This window comes from Aquarana catesbeiana, linkage group LG05 (genome assembly GCF_042186555.1).
Source record: "Aquarana catesbeiana isolate 2022-GZ linkage group LG05, ASM4218655v1, whole genome shotgun sequence".
NCBI classification, from domain to species: Eukaryota; Metazoa; Chordata; class Amphibia; order Anura; family Ranidae; genus Aquarana; species Aquarana catesbeiana.
The window spans coordinates 497,741,591-497,763,319 of NC_133328.1; the positions used below are offsets into that span (position 1 = coordinate 497,741,591).

The 21,729-nt window shown below is 40.4% G+C and overlaps 1 protein-coding gene across 3 annotated transcripts in view; it reads left to right on the forward strand.

Moving 5' to 3' along the window:
• The window catches only part of MAPRE2 (microtubule associated protein RP/EB family member 2), a 337,172-nt gene extending 318,346 nt beyond the window's left edge, over positions 1-18,826 (forward strand). For all 3 annotated transcript variants that reach the window (XM_073631563.1, XM_073631562.1, XM_073631561.1), the window contains one exon: positions 16,143-18,826. In XM_073631563.1, coding sequence (XP_073487664.1) covers positions 16,143-16,220 — 78 coding nt within the window. In that variant the 3' untranslated portion in view covers positions 16,221-18,826. The remainder of the gene's footprint in view (positions 1-16,142) is intronic.
• The last annotated feature ends 2,903 nt before the right edge of the window (positions 18,827-21,729 follow it).

A 21,729-nucleotide genomic window follows, 5' to 3' on the forward strand; every position in this document is an offset into this window, starting at 1 on the left:
ACAGGTTACAGCAGTGAGGCAGAGGAGCAGGGGGTACAGAGGTGGGGCAGAGGAGAAAGGAGGTACATCGGTGGAACACATGAGCAGGGGGTTACAGTGGTGGGACAGAAGAGCAGGGGAACAGAGGTGGAAGAGATGTGCAGGAGGTAGGGGCAGTCGTGGGGCAGATGAGAAAGGGGGTACAGTGGTGTGGCAGATGAGCAGATAAGTTCAGTGTTAGAACAGATGAGAAGACGGTTCAGTGGTGGAGCAGATGTGCAAGGAGGTACAGTGGTGAGGCAGATGAGCATGGGGTTACAGTGGTGGGACAGAAGAGCAGGGTGGTACAGTGGTGGGGCAGATGTGCAGGGGGTTACAGTGGTGGGGCAGATGTGCAGGGGGTTACAGTGGTGAGGCAGATGTGCAGGGAGTTACAGTGGTGGGGCAGATGAGCGGGGAGTTCAGTGGTAGGGCAGATGTGCAGGGTAGTACAGTGGTCGGGCAGATGTCCAGGGGGTTACAGTGGTGGGGCAGATGAGAGGGGGGGTGCAGGGGTGGGGCATATGTGCAGGGTAGTACAGTGGTGGGGCAGATGAGCAGGGGGGTACAGTGGTGAAACAGATTTGCAGGAGGGACAGTGATCTGAGGTGTGAAGGTGTATGAATTGGGGCTCATCTGAGGTTTGGAGTTGCAGGAATTGAGGCTGACCTGAGGCGTGAGTGCAGGATGTTAATTTTTCACTACTAAAGTAGTTTACAGCATTTACTTTATAAAAAATCCCTTTCGTGATTGAGAGTGTGAAGTTTACATTTTTTTTGTTATAAAATCGGCACTCTCAATTGCTTTGAAAAACTTTTTTCGGCACAAAAAAGTTTTTTTGTGCTCAAAAGGTTGCCTACCCCTGCTCTACTGCCATCATACTGCCATTTTATTGTCAAGTTATATGTTACATGTTTAGCCTTTCACAAATCATTTTTGGAATACTAGTTTGAATTCGGTATCAGAAGGTGAGGCACCTGGAGAGGCACAATTCTGTGCTCCAACATTTCAGGTGGCTTTGTAAAGGTTTGTGTGTGTTAGCAATGCATCATTGTATTCACTTTTAAAGAGTGCAGATTTCTAGTTACATTTTTCTATATATAAAAGGTTAGGGTTTTTTTTTTTTTTTTTTTGTTTACAAACTTTTTTATTATGTATAAAACAGGTAGAAATACGGTACAGTACAAAATGTTGATTATCAAAGGTTCAACATCGATAAATAATCATCAGTACAGAAGAAATAGAATAGCAATTTTGCATACAATGGTTGTGCGATCTGGTAATACCACTATAAGATTTTATTTGAGAAAGGTAGAGGTAGATAAAAAGTTATTCCATATTTGTAAGACTATTTGAATGAGTGAACCAAGGATTCCATTTTTTTTCGAATATGTGTTGTGAGTTATTTAGAGTATGGAATATTTTTTCCATAAGGAGGATATTGTTGATCCTTGTTTTGAGTTGAGATAAGGGTAGGGTAGGAGATTTCCAATGGTATGCAATGAGCCAGTGTATGGCAACACATATAGTGTGTATCAATCTTATATGAAAATTATTTAGACCTATGATCGGTGTGAATAGAAGGCAATTTGAAATGGTGAGGTTGATCTTATTCTCTGATATAATGGATGCGAAACCTTCAAGATGTTTCCATATCTGAGAGACTTTGTCGCAATGCCAGAAAATATGTGAAAATGAACCTGTGTCTATGCAACCTCTAAAGCAAGTCTGAGGAACTGATGGGAAAATGGCATGAAGTTTTGATGGAGTATAATACCACCGTGTGAAGAGTTTAATTGCTGTTTCTCTAATTGTGATAGATCTCGTGCATTTGAGAAGATTGGAGATACAATCTGACCAGTTTTCAGCTGAAAGGGTGATATCGCATTCTTGTTCCCATTTAATCATGTAGGGGTGTTTTTCTGGACTATTAGTGTATATCAGATTTGAGTATATTTCTGAGATTAAGCCGGAGGCTCTAGGGGAATTAATACAAATTTTTTCAAAAAATGTGTGAGATAAATTCGATGAAAGTGGAAAATAGGTGTTGTAAAAGTGTCTAATTTGAAGGTATCTTCTAAGTTCATTATTGGGGGTCTTATGTTTTACTTTTAATGTTGCAAAGGATATGAAGGAAGCGTCTTCAAAAAGTGTTTTGAGTGTGATTAAATTATTGTCAATCCACCATGTGTATTGATCTGTATCTTGATGTAGTGATAGGAATTTGGGATCACCAATAAAGGAAGCTAATGGGGGTATGGTTGATGTCATATTGAATTTCTGATTATGTAATTTCCAGAGTTGGTAAGAATTGGCAACCACAAGATTAAGATTGGCTAATTTGGGTATTGGTATTTTATGACCCCAAAGTAATCCTGCTAAGGAGTAAGGGAGAATTGATTCAATTTCGAATTTAACCCAGGGGATATTGGGGTTTCGTAAGTGCCATTGGGCTAATTGTGACCATCTGGCTGCGAGGTAGTATAGCCAAAAATCTGGGAGTCCAAAGCCTCCTTCCTTCTGTGATTTATATAGTACTAATTTAGCAATTCTTGGGTGAGAATTAGACCAAATAAATTTGTTAACATCCGATTGGAATTTGGAGATCAATGTTTTATTAAGTCTGGTTGGAAGAGCACGAAATAAATAAAGTAATTTAGGTAGGAGGGACATTTTTATGGCTGTTATTCTACCTAAAAAAGAAATATTAAAGGAAGTCCATAGTTTCATTGTTGATCTTAATCTTTGAAACATGGGGAGAAAGTTTTTGTTGACTAGATTATTAATATCTGGGGAGAGATGTATACCTAAATATGGGAGAGACTCGGTTGTGTATAAGAATTTGAATGAAGAGCGAATGTTGTCTAGTTGAGATGTTGGAATATTAATTGGCATACCTAATGATTTTGAGACATTTACTGATAATCCAGAAAGGGACGAGAAGATTTTTAGTGTTTGTAATAGATTTGGCAAGGTTATGTTAGGTTGTGTTAAAAATAGGATCATATCATCAGCATACATACTGAGTTTATATGTATGATTATTTGCTGTGTAACCTTTAATATCTGGGTTGTGTAAAATAGCAGTATCTAATGGTTCTATAGCAAGGGCGAATAGAAGGGGAGAAAGGGGGCATCCTTGTCTCGTTCCTTTTCCTATCTTAAAAAAATCGGAGTTACAACCGGGTAATCTTATCCTAGTGGCCGGATTATGGTAGAGTGAATGAAAAGCGTGTATGAATGCTCCATTAAAACCATATTTTTGTAAAACAAGATCTAAATAATTCCAGGTTACGCTATCGAAAGCTTTGTTAATGTCTAGACTTAAAAGGAGTACAGGGTTTGATTTGATGTTGGCGTCTTGAATTATGTTTGTGACTAGTCTAATGTTATCTGTAATTTGCCTACCTGGGATAAAACCTGATTGGAAAGGGGATATTAAGGAGGGGATTATTGTTGCTAATCTATTTGCTAAAAGTCTGCTAAAGATCTTGAGGTCGTTGTTGATAACGGAGATTGGTCTGTAATTTTGGGGTAATGTGTGATCTTTATTCGGTTTCGGGATTAAGGACATATTAGCTAATAGCATTTCTTCTGGGAAATGGTCACCATTTAGAATTTTATTAAATAAAGTGGTGAGATGAGGGATTAGGAGTTGATGGAATTGTTTATAATAAAAAGAAGAAAATCCGTCTGGACCGGGGGCAGAACCTCTTTTAAGGGATTTAATGATATGGAGAATTTCCTCATCTGTGCAGGGAGCATTCAAGAGGTCTGACTGTGTAGGGGATAATGAAGGAGCTGAAATATTATCCAACCATGATATTGATGAGGGGGGGATTGGTGAAGAAGGTTTGGATAAAAGTTCTGAATAAAATTTTGAAAAGATTGTTAGAACATCTTGTGGGTGGGTGACTAATTGATTAGTGTTATTTTTTAGCTTGTAGACATGGGTGGGTTTAATAGAATTATTTAATTTTCGGGCAAACATTGTTGAGTAGGAGTTACTTGAGAGGAAAAATTTGGCTTTAGACCAACGGAGAGCCTTCTCTGCTTTAAATGTAAGTATAGAATCTAGTTCATGGCGTTTTTGGGATATTATATTAAAGACATTTGGATCATGTGTGTTAGTGTGATCTCTATAAAGTTTTTGGAGATCCAGTGTGAGGGAGTGTATTTTTGCCCATTTTTCTTTGTTGGCTTGAGCTGCCATTTTAATAAGACGACCTCTTAGAACCGCTTTGTGAGCTAGCCACAAAGTAGTAGGGGATATGTCTGGTGTGTTGTTCAGTGTGAAATAATCTTTAATTGCAGAGGTTATTTCTAGTTGGTGGGTAGGTTCTGTTAATAAAGATTCGTTGAGTCTCCATGAGTAAGGTGTTGAGGTAAGACCTATAAAATGTGTGTTAAGAGTGGTTATCTGATGGTCTGACCATGTACATGGGAGGATGAGTGCTTCACGTGCGTTGGATAAGATTATTGGGGTACATAAGATGTAGTCTAAACGAGAATATGAATCGTGTGGGTGAGAATAAAAAGTGTATTCACGTGCGCCCACGTTTAATGCTCTCCATGAATCAATAAGTTGTAGATCGTTTATGTGTTTAGATGTTGTTTTTGAGAAAGTTCTAGAATTTATATTGTGTCTGCTACGATCTAAATTAGGTTGAGCAACTGAATTAAAGTCTCCACCTATAATAATGTGTGGCGAATGATAGCGTTGTAGGGTGTTGAAAAAATGAGTGAAGAATGTGGTTTGAGTATCATTTGGTGCATAAACATTAGCTATTGTTAGTTCTCTACCAGAGAGGAAACCCTTGAGTATAACAAATCTACTGTCTGGGTCCTTGTAGACCTGTTGGACATCAAGTGGTAAGGATTGGTGAATAAAGATGGCTACCCCTTTGGTTTTAGAGGAAGATGAAGTGTAGAATGATTGATTGTATGCTTTATGAAAGAAGTTTGGATGATTGTCCTTCATGAAGTGAGTTTCCTGCAAAAGGATTATTTTTGCGTTTAATTTTTTATATTGCAGAAAAGCTTTTTTCCTTTTATTTGGGGAATTAAATCCTTGTACATTATGTGAGATAGTTACAATGGTCATAGTGGTATGAGTTTTTTTGAAGCTCTGACAGAAAGTAATAATGTGTATTGAATAAAAGATTCAGAGATAGTATTACATAAACAACCTTGAGATATTATTTCTGTATATGAATAGTTGCAAAAAATGTTAATGGAAAAAGCAATTCTCTTAATTTTGTTGATGCTAATAAAAAATATAAATCTTATACCATTCGCTTTCTTGTCTGAGATGTTAAAGAAAATTTTGTTAAACCTTGTGAATTGTACCTTAGATCTGTTATAGGAAAATATCATGGGGTTGGGAAAGACAAAAGTCTCCAACCGACTGAGAACCCATATGAGACCGCTGTGTCTCAAACTCAGTCTTAGCCATTTGTACATCATAATATTGATGATGAGAAAAATAACAAATAGTAATATAGAATGTTGAAACAATAGATGTAAATTAATACATCTGAGAAACTTGTGATGTCTCCTAAAAATTGGAGAATAGGTAACGACTGAGAGGGGGTGATTCATGTCGACAAGTGGGCAAACGGCCGCCATTAATAGTTGTTATATTAATACTAGTGCATCAAAGGAGAAGAGAAAGAAAAAAAAAAAAAAAAAAAAAAAACCAGGAGGACCACTAAAGGTATTTGACTAAAAGCATATGCATGTTTTATGCAACTAAGCTTGGTTCATATTGCTAAAGGCTTTGTAAAATGTTGTTTGTAAAATATTTAAGATAGGCCCAACATCTGCTAACGTAAAAGTATTGATAACTGGGATGTAGCCATCATCAGGATGTATACTTTTACAGAAAGGTTAGCAGTATTAGTTGTATCTATGCTACATGCGTTATCTATAAAACTGATAATTCTGAAGTCATTTACATTGGAAACAGCATAGAAACAGAATTTAAATTCAAGAATATCATAACTTGCCAACTAACAAAGAAGTTACAACTGTTAAATTTTGAATTATAACATATATAAGGTAGTTAGATATCTCCAAAATGAAGATGAAAAAATTGGACGTAATACCATATATCGTCACAAGATGTCAGCGTTACAATTATTATATGATTTGGTATGTGAGTTGGATAAAGGTAAGTGGTGTATACTTACAATCCCTGTGAAGAACTGAAGATGTTAGTGATGAATCTTTTGGGGACAATAACACTAACATTAGCTGCTATAGGAAGTTGAGGAGATTAATTGTATAGAATCAATATAGAAGCCTGTAATAAATTCGGCCTGAAAAAAGAACATAAAAAAAGGGGGAAAAAATATTGAAAACTTTAGAACAAATCAGAAAACAGGCTTACTTAAGTTTGAGAGAAAATAGAAATGTAGGAAGAGAGCCAATTGGATCTCAACTGTCCAGTGTGAATGATTGACACTGTAGGCTCATCAAAGATGTCTAATGTTCACTAGGACTCCATTGGCCTGCTTCATGTCTAGGCCTGCGTCTATCCCCTCTAAGTGAAGGAGTGTTCCATATCGGAGCTTGCCTGGGTGTAGACGGGGTGCGTGGAGGGTTGTTGGGGTTCCACAATCCTAATTTGAAGAGAATATCTTGGCCTTCAGGGATCGAGGTGGCAATATAAGTTGTGCCATTGTGCGGGATAATCAGCTTAAAAGGGAAACCCCATCTGTATCTGATTCTGGCTGTGGAAAGAATAGTGGTTATTTCTTTCATTTTCCTGCGTCTGTCCAGGGTAGCTTGGGAGATATCTGGGTATAGCTGCAAATGCACTCCATCGAGGGTGATATTTCTAAGGCTCCTTGCGGCTCTCATTATTTCTTCCTTCACCAAGAAATCTTTCATACAGAGGATTATATCTCGGGGAGGTTTGTCAGGAGGAGGTTTGGCTCTTAAGGCACGGTGTATGCGATCGCACGTGAAGGACTGGGGATTTTGCTCTGGTAACAGCGACAGGAACAATTTAGTAGAATATGCAGGTAAATCAGTGATAGTTTCTGGGGCGCCTCTTATTCTGATATTGTTCCTTCTGTTCCTGTTATCTAAATCTTCCACGTGCGCTTGCAGTTGCGCAAAAGCTGATGAGAGGTTATCATGCTCCCTGGATAAATCATTGAAAGTAATTGCAAGTTCATCATGTTTATTTTCAAGCAAATCAGTACGGGAGCCTAGGGCAGCTATTTCTTGGGACAAAGTGGAGGTAGATTTTTGCAATTCTGTTTGAAATTTAGTGAGTAACTTAGTGCACAGTACATCTAAGCTGATGTCCAGTTCAGCTTTTGAAAGGGGGGTGTACTCACTGTTTTCTGGTACTTTGCAGCCTGATGTTGATGCCATGAGGTTCTGTCGTATTTCAGCAGGGGAGTGAGACTCTGCAGTGGAGTGCAGGGAGCCGGCGCCATCTTGTGACATGCTGTCTCTCCTCATAGAGCTCTGGCGGTATTTTAAAGGGGTTTTTTGCAACCCTCCTCTACCCCTCTTCCTCGGTACAGGCATGCACTATGTCGGGGGAGTGGGGATGTCACAGAATGTGTCAGTTGCGGGTGATTTTATTCCCGTTTATTGCGGCCGTTTACCTAGGAACGACGGAGCTCTTCTTAGCTACGTCCGCTCCTCTCCATGCCGCGCATGCGCCCCTTGCTGTCTCTCCTCACAGAGCTCCGGCAGTATTTTAAAGGGGTTTTTAACAATCTTCCTCTACCCCTCTCTCTCGGTGCAGGCATGCATTATGTCGGGGGAGTGGGGATGTCATAGAATGTGCCAGTTGCGGGTGATTTTATCCCCGTTTAATGCGGCCGTTTGCCCGGGAACGACGGAGCTCTTCTTAGCTACGTCCGCTCCTCTCCATGCCGCGCATGCGCCCCGGTTAGGGTTTTTTTTAATGTAATTGCCACTAGAGGCTGCTATTAAACCTTTATTACTGCTAACAGAGTTCTTACATAGCACTTGAAATGCTCTTCAAGTTCCACTGAGGCCAACTCTTTTCCAAGAAACCATTCGGCTAGAGTGTACAATGGAATATGCTATTGATGGATCTGAAGGACTTCGCTGTGCATGTTAGGATAAGATTTAGTGGCCACATAGTTAGCTTTGCCTATATTGTCAGATGCATACAAAAGTGCAATTTCAAAACACTAACACAAGAGAGTTTCTATAATCCTTGGCCAGCAACCAAAGTATACACATCATTATGAAGTATTGTAGGATTCATATGGACACTTATTTTGTATTAACATGAATATGTTTGTGATTTGTACTCAAAATATCATACGTCACATTCATCAAGTTGTATTTATTAGTTATAAATGTGTTTTTGCATGTTACCCATTGTATGTACAACTTAAATATACAGTATCTCACAAATGTAGGTACACCCCTCAAATTTTTGTAAATATTTTATTATATCTTTTCATGTGTACAGCTTGTATAACAGTGTAAATTTTCTGTCCCCTTAAAGTAACGCGACACACAGCCATTAATGTCTAAACTACTGGCAACAAAAGTGAGTACACCCCTAAGTGAAAATTAGACCACAGGACATGGTTCCAGTAATCCATGTCGTTAGTTTGCTGGCTTTCTTGTTCATCATGTTTACAAGAGGCTTCCTTCTGGGACTACAGCCATGCAGACCAATTTGATGCAGTGTGCGGCGTATGGTCTGAGCACTGGCAGGCTGACCCCCCACCCCTTCAACCTCTGGATATGACGCTGAACACTAAACTTCTTTGGTCGACCATGGCAAGGCCTGTTCTGAGTGGAACCTGTCTTGTTAAACTGCTGTATTGTCTTGGCCACCATACTGCAGCTCAGTTTCAGGGTCTTGGCAATCTTCTTATAGCCTAGGCCATCTTTATGTAGAGCAACAATTCTTTTTTTCAGATCCTCTGAGAGTTCTTTGCCATGAGGTGCTATGTTGAACTTCCAGTGACCAGTATGAGAGAGTGAGAGCGATAACACTAAATTTAACACAGCTGCTCCCCATTCATACCTGAGACCTTGTAACACTAACAAGTCACATGATACCGGGGAGGGAAATGGCTTATTGGGCCTAATTTTGACATTTTCACTTGGGGTGTACTCACTTTTTGTTGCCAGCGGTTTAAACATTAATGGCTGTGTGTTGAGTTATTTTGAGCTTATTAAGCTGTACATTCACTACTTTACATTGTAGCAAAGTGTCCTTTCTTTAGTGTGGTCTCATGAAAAGACAAAAGATATACATAAGTGGCAGGGGCGCATGCGCACGAGCAGGGAAGATGGCCACTTGATCTCCCTGCTCCATGCTGTCGGAACAACAACACTCGGCTAATACAGCACAGCCTACTCTCCGGCACACACCAAGCACCTCCCGCGGCTCCAGATTACCTCGGGCTCCTGGGCATGTACCGCTCATCCAAGAACCGGCAGAAGCACCGCTCGCAGCACAAAGTCTCCCCGGTCACAGGAAAGGGCATGATGGCTCCCGAACCTCCGGAGCCTGATGAATCCACTTGGCTTTCTGCACTGGACCCGGAGTCTCAGGCAGACAGCCTGCACCAGTTCCCTTCAGTCTTGGTAAGTCCCCTGCCTGATGCTCTGATGGCAAAATTCTGCTCTATAGTGCCGGATGAAATAACCACGGCCTCCCGCAAGCTTTCTTCTGACCTGGAGAGAGGTCTTAAAGAGCTAGGCCACCGCTCAAATCAACTGAAGCAACGCATGGACTTGGCTACAACAGCACTTAAGGGCCATGAGGAGGAGGTGGAAAAAATGACTGTTGAACTTCAGAATATGCAGGATAAATAAGAGGACGCTAAGAACAGGGCCCACAGAGATAACCTCCACATTAGTGGGGTCCCTGAGGTCATCACTGCAGGCTGCCGCCACTGCTTTCATTCAGGAACTGGCACCTGAGATCCCCCTTGAGCGCTTGGATATTGATCGTATCTATAGATCCCTCCGCTCCAAGCCATCGGAGGGTCAGCCATCTGAGGGTACCGCACTAAAGGGAGATATTTGCAGTCTACAAGGGAGCGTCAAGACCTCTCCTTCCAGGGCAACCCCCTTCAGTTGTTTGCTTTCTCCGGTTACGATTGCCAAACGGCGGAATCTGAAGCCCTATTTACAGATCCTGCAAACTCAAGGCATCAAATACAGATGGGGATTTCCTTTCAAACTCTTGTTTTCTTACCAGGGTCGTCAGTTCCACGCCTCTTCCCTACCTGATCTTCAGCGACATTTCCAAGAACTGCATTTTGACCTCCCTCCTTCTCCGATGGAGTTACCATCCTCTCACCCCCATTCTTCTCAGCCTCCTTGCAGGTTGCCCTGATTGTCTCAGCCTAGCTCCTGGGCACTTCGTGCCCTGCAAGATCAATGTTTTCTGGATGTACCCATGGGTTGACGGAGCCTGTTTTGTTTATATGATTTGTTTACCCTACTGAGTGCCTGCAGATCCTATTGGGCCTTCTCTGTGTTTTCTATACTTTTTTTTTTTTAGGATGACTAATGCTGGCCATGGTCTGTGAACTGCAACTCACCACTCGCCATTTTTTGAGCCAATGTGCGGCCGAACTGGGTCTCACTGTTTGTGCCTCTTGTTCCCAACTTTTTTTCAGACCATTACTTTATATTTGTTGTTTTAAGGTTTGCCAGAGGAGAGGCGGATATGTACTTACCACAATACCAGCATATGTGATCATCACAGAGATGCTTGGCATTCTTGGTATTTCGGATTTATTCCCTCTGTCTTAAATAGATATTGGGCTTTACATCGTTCGGAGTATATTGTTAAACACCAGATATATATCCCCTCCACCTGGGATATTTATGTTTACTTCTACCTTTATAGGTCTGGATTGTATCCCATGGGCCGGTAGGCAAAACACCTGAGACAGATCCTGTATTTCTCTGTTGTTTTGATGATTTGTGATATTTAGTAAGAAACTCTGTATGTAACAAACTTACAATATATGTATGGCCCTGAAAAAACAGGGGACCCCGCATAATGCGTAGACCAGTTACAAGTACATGTATCCACCATATTTACATACTTTTGTATTTATCCCAAAGTTTCTGTGTCTGTGACACATTTTTTATGTGAAATTTAATAAAAATCTATATATATTTTTATTCTGGTTCTGTTTTCATTTGGCATATTCAAAGTCCCACTACTCTTCTTTTTAATAAATAATTTATTTACTTATGGGATGATGCCAATGTAAACCCGAGATTGGATTTCATGACATGTCATCTGCATTATAACTTTCGTGAGCATGTCTCCAGATCTAAACCCTATTGAGCATATGTGGGGCATAATCAAATGGAAGGTGGAGGAGCGCAAGGTCGCTAACATCCACCAGCTCCGTGATGTCATCATGGAGTGAAAGAGGACTCCAGTGGCAACCTGTGAAGCTCTGGTGAACTCCATGCCCAAGAGGGTTAAGCCAGTGCTGGAACATGATGGTCACACAAAATATTGACACTTTGGGCCCAATTTGGACATTTTCACTCAGTGGTGTACTCATTTTTGTTGCCAGCGATTTAGACATTAACCCCCTTCCCAACAGTTTTACTGTGACAGGTTGGCTCCCCTGGGTGAACCGACGTAACTCTACAACACACTTGTCTTTGTAATCATCACCTAGTTGCCACCACACATGCATGACACCATCCGAACCAAATAAGTTTATCTTGGTCTCATCAGACCACAGGACATGGTTCCAGTTATCCATGCCCTTAGCCTGCTTGTCTTCAGCAAACTGTTTGTGGGTTTTCTTGTGCATCATCTTTAGAAGAAGCTTCCTTCTGGGATGACAGCCATGCAGACCAATTTGATGCAGTGTGCGGCGTATAGTCTGAGCACTGACAGGCTGACCCCCCACCCCTTCAACCTCTGCAGCAATCCTGGCAGCACTCATACATCTATTTCCCAAAGACACCCTCTGGATATGAGCACGTGCACTCAACTACTTTGGTCAACCATGGTGAGGCCTGTTCTGAGTGGAACCTGTCCTGTTAAACCGCTGTTTGGTCTTGTCCAGCGTGCTGCAGCTCAGTTTCAGGGTCTTGGAAATCTTCTTATAGCCTAGGCGATCTTTATGTAGAGCAACAATTCTTTTTTTCAGATCCTCAGAGAGTTCTTTGCCATGAGGCATGTGACCAATATGAGAGAGTGAGAGCAATAACACCAAATTTAACACACCTGCTCCTCATTCACACCTGAGACCTTGTAACATTAACGAGTCAAATAAAACCAGGGAGGGAAAATGGCTAATTGGGCCCAATTTGGACATTTTCACTTAGGGATGTACTCACTTTTGTTGCCAGCGAGTTAGACATTAATGGCTGTGTGTTGAGTTATTTTGAGAGGACAGCAAGTTTACACTGTTATATAAGATGTACACTCACTACTTTACATTGTAGCAAAGTGTCATTTCTTCAGTGTTGTCACGTGAAAAGATAAAATAAAATATTTACAAAAATGTGAGGGGTGTACTCACGTTGTGAGATACTGTGTATATCGTACATTCACATCAGTCCCTGCCTTCAAGGATTAAAGAGTAAATAATGGTCACAAAGCAAATCACTTTCACGAGAAGCTTTTTGTAGAAGCTGCCAATAGATGATTTTTGGACTCCATTACAATTTGAAGGCAATAAAGATGAATCTAATTTTAATTGTTTAGAGGCAAATCCTACATTTTTACCAGGAATAAACAAACATTACCCAATTTAGTATAGAGCTTTATTCACAAACTGCATTACCTCCACTGGACACTAGGTGGCTCTGTATACATATATTTGGTTTCTTTGTAAACTGCAGCACTCGTTTTGTATTACCATATGAGAGGCTAGGTACAATTATCATTCTATATAGATCATACATGCTTTTTCACATTTTATAAAGAACCTAAAAAATGCAAGCATTTTCTGAGTGGAGGCTTATGCTTACAACCCTATTCCCCTTTCACAAACAAACATGCATGTGCATATCTAACACCACCTAAAATGGCAACATGAACCTAGAATGTAGAAGAAAGGTGGATCACTAAGTAAATAAGGACTACATACAAACTTCCACTAATAGTGCACATTCTAATCACATTTCCAATACCATGGCTGGTTATATAGCTTGCTAAAGGCAACTGGTTTAAGCATTGTGGCTTTTAGTCTAAGAGGAGGTGTGGGAATGAGTGCCTGTTGACATATTTATATATTCATATTTATTATTACACAAAAAGATTGTTGTGTTTGTTTGTCTTCAAGAAAAAATATTAATTAAAGTAGACTTGCAATAAGGTGATCAGTTTTTTAAAATGAAACCCAGGGAGATATTTTTTTTTCTTGTATTGGCAAATAGTAAACTATTTATAAGCATATTTTCCTCAAATGATATATGCAGTGTATGTGGTATGTGTTTATGTAATGATTGTATGATATATACGTTATTTCTGGAAATCGTTTCATACCAGGCCCGCAGCATAACATCATTATTTTCTTGTTCATAAAAAGGAAAACCATGCATTTTAAAGCACATTTGAAGAGTGTATTCTACTCACCAGTGCCCATCAGCTCATCCTCACCAGTGCAGCCTCACCAGTGTCCATCCAATGCAGCCTCACCAGTGTCCATCCAATGCAGCCTCACCAGTGTCCATCCAATGCAGCCTCACCAGTGCCCATCAGTGTAGCCTCAGCAGTGCCCATCAGTGAAGCCTCACCAGTGTCCATCAATACAGTCTCAACAGTGTCCATCAATGCGGCCTGATCAGTGCCCATCAATGCAGCCTCATCAGTCCAGCCTCACCAGTGCTAATCAATGCAGCTTCACCAGTGCCCAGCAATGCAGACTGATCAGTGTCCTCCAATGCAGCCTCTCTAGTGCCCATCAATACATCCTCACTAGTGCTCATCAATGCAGCCTCACCAGTGCCCATCAATGCAGCCTCACCAGTGCTCATCAGCTCAGCCTTATCAGTGCCTATCAGTGCCACCTCATCAGTGCTACTTCACCAGTGCTGTCTCATGAATGCCCCTCAGTGCCGTTGCGAGTACTACTGCACTAGTGACCACAGAACTGGCTTCTCTCACAGCCAATGCAGCCCCCACCCACCAGGAAACTGCTCGCCTAGGTTCGGCCCTGTAAAACCGGAGACAGACATGGTCCGTGGACAGTCTGGTCACCGTGACCTACAGAAGACAATCATTTGATAGAAAATTGATTAAAACTAGCATACCTGCTTAATCAATATTTGCAAAATGCAATCCAAATATTAAAAATAGCAACCTATTCTTGTTGCACTACTTGCAACAAATTAGCTGCAACAGGAAGATTATGTACTGCAACTGTTTGCAAAATAACAAGTGCAACTACAGTCTTAAAGCCTTATGATTAGTCATAAATAAAAAAAAACTAAATCAGCACAAGGGACATTACTTACAGGCAGTGTGATGTATCCCTTGTGCTGCTGTCTCCTCTATTCGCTACAATGTTCTTACATTGACACCCCCCTCCCCCTACCCCCACTGCCCTAATCTTCCAGGTTGGTAGGGTTAATAGAGCTGATGAATTGCGACAGGCACTCAGGATTGTCCAGCTTTGCCTGCCTTTTCTGTTCAAGTCCTCCATTCATAGACACTGTACTATAGCTTCTATGTATAAAACAGGATCTATGAATGGAGGAGGCTGAACTTTCAATCATCTGCCCATCCTGGATAGAAAGGATGAGCATAGTTGGACACTCTTGATGAGTGCTTGTCACAGCTCTGTCAGCTCTGTTAACCTCTCCTACACTGGATGTATACGGTGGGGAGGGGAGCATGAAGAATGTGAGAAGCTTTTAGTTAATATATTAGACAGCAACACAAGGGACATATCCTACTGACTGAGTAATGTCCCATGTGCTGTTCTTTTATTCCTGACTAAAAATAGACTTTAAATGTCCCCCCTATGTGTTTTTATGTTTCCTTATTTATTTTTTCACAGCCCTGTTTCACATTATGTTTTATTTTGTGAAAGATATGCGTCTGGCTGTGTAAAGATGTATGCCACTTTCTTGCTTTGTATATTAGGCCGGCCATAAAAATGCAACTTTATAATTCTTGGTTGCGATGCTAGGGTCAATAGCAGTGTATTGTATCGTGGGTTATGGCATAACAGAAAAGTGAGTATGTATTTGCAATGAAAACTCTCAGCTTTGGCAGAAATATTCATAAGTTCTTAGGAGTTTCTGTACACTTAAATAGCAGAATGGTGATCAGCAGGGAAATCATTCAAGTCATGGTTTGAACTTTTATCAACTTTTTTTCAGTCACAGCATGCTTTAAAGTATGCAAAATCTAGAGACACCCCAGTCTAAAATGCAAAACACATGATGATGCACAAAACTTTCTTGATAAAATTAATGCCACACCAGAAGACCACCTTCACACCAGAGGACTTCCCATCACACCAGAAGACCTCCCATTACATCAGAGGTTCACCCATCATCTCACAGGTCCCACCCATCACATCAGAGTCTCTCCTATACATGAGAGCTCCTAATTAAATCAGAGTACCCCCCATCGCATGAGTCTCCCCATGACCACAGAGTCCTCTGATGAGAGTCTTCTCATTACAGTAGAGTTACCCCATCACATTGCTGCCCCAATCACATTGTCCCCTCTTCATATCAAAGCACTGCCTTTTGGCTCCTGCAGCCAGGCAGAGGGCAGGGGGTGGAGCAGGTCTGGAGGAGGCAAAGTTTTCCTGAATGCCGGGAGTGGCCTTGCATGCAACCTGCCATGGATCAGCGTCATGCGTTGCCATGGTGCGAGCCGGCCGTCCGTTAACATCATAACAATGAATGATGCTATGTGTCCTGTCCTAGAGTGTCATTAGTTGTTGTTATGCTGGTGGCCAGCCCACTTGCACCATGGCAACTTATTATGCTAATAAAGAAAAAACTGGACCCTTGGGTGCTTACAGCACCCAAGGATGCCTGTTCCAACCTGTGGCAGAAGATTATCCATTGACAAAAAAAAAAAAAATGTGTGCTTACAATGGCTGTATTTCAAGTACAAATCTGTAAAAAGATAATGCCTGTTTTATATTACAGGAAGGCCATTCAGACCAACATGAAGGTGATGAACATGACCACGTTCAGGAGGATCCACAGCAGCAGGATGAATACTGACCACCGATCCTTTCATCCCCCTCACTGTTGTCATTTCACGTGGGACTTTCTTTCAGGAGAGCAATGTGTGGCCAGTCCGTATCGGCACACCCTTACCATGTAATGTACTATAGTGAGTGCCAGCCAACCACTGCATTCTGTACCAGTTACTTCCCTAAGACGTGTTTACAGAAGTTGTATTCCAGCCCATGCAGAAATGAGGCTACTCGGCAGCAACTTGTTACACTTGACTGTTTCAGATTGTTTTCAGATCTTTTCCCTTATTTTTTTATTTATTTGTAAGTGAGCTATCTCCTTGTTTTCCAACTGCTTGCTTCTAATTGTAATATCGTAGAATATTTATATATTCATGTCATGATTAAGAAGTGTCACTACCACGTATCACGAATGTAAAAGTGCTAAGTCATAAAACAAATTTTACACAAGTCCCATACAAACCTATTGAGTTAAGTAAGCAGAGAGGATATCTAGAAAGCAGATGTAATGTTTATTTGTGTTAGAGGGGTGAGTAGTTTTTTCCCTTTACCGTACTAAAGTTGCAGTCATGAGATAAAGATCATGTCATCAATTTAGAATGCATATAGTATATATGCAGTTCTTTGTGCCACCAATATATACTCTATATTATAATAATCTTTACTTGCCTCCCTGTCACTATACATTGCAGGAGGAATGGAGCCATATTATAAAGAAAGATGAGGAGAAATGTTTGCTCAGAGCAACCAGTTAGGTTACATCTCTCCATGCTGCACTAGAAATGTTACAGTTGGAATCTGCCTGTTGATCTGGGCAAGCACCCCGATTTCTTTCTTCTCCTACCAGTTTTGCAGATTAGCTTAGTTGACTCTTACAAGGAAAATTGTTTGCTTTCTAGGTCTTCCATACTTTGAGGATTGTTTTATCCTATGCAGGAAATACTTTCAGTTTGAGAACTGCATATGATTTTACACCCCTAAACATGACACCCATTAGAACATATAGCTTTTTTTTCTTATTGTCCTTTACTTGGATAAAATGCATATTATATTAATATTTTTGTAAGTGTTTTATTGCATTTCTATTTTGTTATTGTTGAATTAGCAAGTTGCCAACTGCAGTTCACATGAAAATTGAGTTTTTATGTTCGTAAGTGTTACTATTGGGTCATGTTGAGCGCTCATCTCTGAGATCTGTGTGCTTATTATGGACATTTGTTATCTATTCTGGCAAAAAACAGACATCTGTTCTATGGGTTCCATACTGCACCAACCTTTTTAACAATTGTGTTGTTATAATGAGCCCAGCCTGATCACATAGTGAGACCCATTACTGTTATAATCTTTTTTACTGCCACAGTCCCTCAAAACTAACGGTAACAGCACAGCACTATAACAGCAGAAGATAGACAGTTACACTAAAAGAAGATTTAAAAAAAAAAGCTTCTACTAGTACAGTCTACATGAAAAGCTTCTATAGGGACAGTCTCAGTTTCCACTTCTTCATCTTCCTAAGAGTTCACGGCAGTAACACAATATTTATATCAGTGGCAATATCATATGATGCTTACAAGGCAATAGTAATGCACTGTAGTTATCTAATGCAGTATTAATAAGCTGTAATTCACACTATCACCAATAACAATGTATTCTTTCCCATGCATATACTACCTCTAATAGAAAATGGCGTATCAAAGGGATTGAAGACTACACAAACAGCTTTGAAGTGCATTGTTCTCTTCACATAGCTTAGGAAGACATTTTGGACCCTTTTTTAAAATAACTGATTGCAAAGAGTGGTACGAAGTAAGTTAAAATCACTAGTCACAGATCAGCGTTCATTGTTAAAGCCAAGAACGTGACTTGTTACCACAAAATAGTGCCCTAAACTGTTATTTAACAAAGCTGTTTTGTTGGCTGAACAAGATCACATAGCTGAGGCAAAACATTTCAAGAGCTAAACCACTTTTACTAATACAATCTGTGCGATCGCTGAAAAACACTGACATAGAGACTTAGTGGAAACCATTTTGTGAGCTACAATGTGCACACGTATAAAACTGATAAGGGTCACAAACACTCTGCTCCTATATGGCTGCCCCAAAGGGTTGTAGGTGGCAATCAGTAGTGCCATAAGGATGCCAATATTGTAAATCAGCCTTAAGGAGCTGGTAAATTGGTTTAGAAAATTTAAAAGTGCGACAGTCTTCTGTGGATTGTACTGCTGTATACATTTTTTATTTTAATTTTATTTTTTATTTCCAACATTTTTTTCTTTTCTCTTTTACTGAGTAGCACATCATAAAAAGTTCTATATGAAATGTAAACTGTAAGGAATGTAAACATATGTATTGTTAAATATAAATAGACAGGTAATGAAGTCCTGATTTAGATGGAAAGAGTCTTATTTGGATGTATCACACTCATTTTACCATCCACGCAACTTGTCGCATGATAGAGTAGGTTTTTTTGTCTATGAATATGTGAATAACTTGCGTTTTATCTTTTTACATATTTAATAAAAAAGTATATGTTATAAAAAAAAAAAATGCCAATTTTACCAACTATTCAACTTGGGTGCAAATTGTAACTTTTGTCTGTCTGTTATTAAAACCACCAGATTCATTTTAAGATGCATTTTGTCTAATAAAATGAGTTAAATTATGAAGGAAGAAGAAAGACTTGATCACAGGGCTAATAAAACACAACCCAATTATAAACATACAAATTGATTTCCTTGGTGAAATTCAATGGTTTAATGAGTATGGTGTATGAATTCTAAAACATTTTATAAAAGTAATGCATTGCTTTGGAATATGTTCCTAAATCAGTTAATGGCTGTTGGTTAAACTAATGTAAGCTTCTGTAGTAGCCCCTCTCCCAGGAGTATGAAGCTCGATAGTTCCCAGAATGCTGCAGCTGTGGTGTCATAGTAGAAAAAAAGAGTCCTTTTTACATTATTCCTTGCCATCCATTGTCTTCCAATGATTTCACAATATACACCTGCACAGAACCATGTGTATAGGGTCCCAGTTGGCCAATAGGCTTTGGCATTGTCAAGATTAATCAATGATGTCATCACCCGTGCTTCATGTCATCTCACATGCAGGCCTGAAGAGTGATGGTATGATCCTGATTTCAGTGTAAGGTCTTCATTGTAAGGTCTTCATTGTCCACATTAATTTTTAACCATAAAGTAGAAAGCTCATGTATGTGCCGTTCCATTGTCTAAAATATGTCACTAAACAGCTCTGTGGCTGTGGTTTGAGGCTGCTTGACATTTTCTAATGCAAAACAGCTGGGCCTCTGAATTCCATTGAAAACACATGGGTTTCTGAGACTAGGCTATATGATGCTGTGAAAAAGTTCTAAGTATGGTAGTAGAAGTAGAGCTGATTAGTTGCTTATTGCAAAAAAGGTACAAACCCTGAGACCCTTCACTGGTCATCAGGGAGCCCAAAGCCTAACTCCAAGTTTATTTCCACTTTTAAATAATTAGTTTAGGCCAAGCTGGCCCAAAGAAGCTGTTTTGTTTTTTTTTAACTAATAGATGTGACTGCTGTCAGCAGTGTAAAAACTCTATGTAGCATCAGCTACATACAGTATCCACTGCTGTGTTCCAACAGCAGTATGGTGACTTCTTGTCTGCTGACAGCAAAATCAGGTCCGGCTGAGTGCTGCTCAGCCATTCACAGGAAGCCTTGTTGGCGGATGATGTCACAATCAAAGCCAATCAAAGAAATTCTTGTAAACATTGATAAAATACAGGGGAAGTTTACTTTAGCTTCGTCAATGTTGTGAAACACTGCTGACTTCAATCATTCAATTATGTGGAAGCAAAAATGCTTTTTTGTTTTCTGTGCAAGTGAGAGGGTAGAATTTGCTAAGTGAATTTTCACCACATTTAAAAGCAAAGGGAATGCCTTTAGTAAACAAATGTTTCTTATTATAACAGTTAATGTTTATTATTTTACCAGTAAACAGTCTCTCCCACTTAGGTTTCAGCCTGTCTCAATGTCTATAGAAGGAAAGCAGGTAAATAAAGTTTGCTATAATAATAGCCATGTGTACACTTGACCTTAAATGAGAAGTCCAGCCCAAGCTCGTTTGGCTGGACTTCTCCCATGGGTCACTGGAGTGCAATTCGTTTTTCACTCCTGTGACCCGTTTTCAGCAGAGAGCAGACTGAAGTCCACTCTCTGCTGACATCACAGGAATCAGTCCAGGCACTTCATCATCACGACAATGGAAGTCAGGATCCGCCAGGTGCCTGGACTGACACCCCGCTCAGCCTCTCAGCGAGCTGCTGAGAGTCTGAACCGGCTGCTCCCTGCCCCTCCACAGCTCAGCGCTCCAGTGAGCGTGGAGGAACAGAGCGGAGAGTTGCTGATTGACAGTCAGCAGCTCTCTGCTAGGGGAGCTGTGAGAACCAAGCCATCGGCGATGTTCGATCGCTCGGTTCTCAGTGTAGAGGCACCAGGGGACCGTTGCTGCATCCACCTAGATAAGTATGATGGGGGAAAAACCCAAACCTATACTTCTCTTTTAAGGTGATTGAGTATTTTTTCTTTGGTGGCGATTGCACATCTGGGGTTTATAGCAAAACTTCACGTTTGCATAGAAAATATACAAAGTGGATTTACAGTTTATTTTTCATTCCTTTTTACATTATGTTTAAAAAAAATCTCATTTCTACTTACCCTCTCACGCTGCAGCGCTATTCACAGCTTTTTTCAACAATCTAGCACTGTGGGTCCTATTTAGGTAGAATGACAATCATGTCATTGTACCCATTTCCTGCACGGTAAGCCTGTTGTTTGCATGCCCCATAAGGGGAAGTAGCATAATGCAGGCTAGGAAGAGATAGCCCAGCCGTCGCACACCTCACTTGGCCCGAGTGGTTAACAGGCAAAAGCAGCCTCAGCTCGATTCATCCAGACCACAACTTCAACCAGTGGTTCCCAAGCTTTTTGAGTACACTCAACCAGCCATGTTTTGAGAATTTCCCTTAGATAAAATAGCTGTCACAAATACCAATCCATTGACAATAAAAAAATAAATTACCTGTTGTTAGGAGAGTTTGAGGACTGAGGTACTCAGAAGGCACTGTGAGTACTGAGAGAGGGTGTCTGTGAGCACCTGGGGGCATTGTTTGTGACTGAGGGACATTGTAAGTACCAAGGGGGGATATAAGTAACACATTCTCAGATGTTTAAGGGCCAACAGTGTTAAAAAATAAATGTAAAAGAATAAAAAAAAAAAAATCCTTGTTTTGATAGACAACATGTTCTACAGGAGTGGTCATGTGACCCAATACACATCCTGCTCCATGTATACGTTCCTTAAACAACTGTTTGAGGGCAAATACAACTGTGAGCAAATTGTTTGGTGTCCCAGAATCTGGTTTTAAAGAATCACCGGGCAACACTTCCAAACTTCAACAGCCTGAAAAGACGTTTGGCCTGCACCTGTCAGGTGCTGGCTGAGGCCAATATGGAGGAGGGTGGTGGTATGGAGGTGCAAGTGCCAAGGGT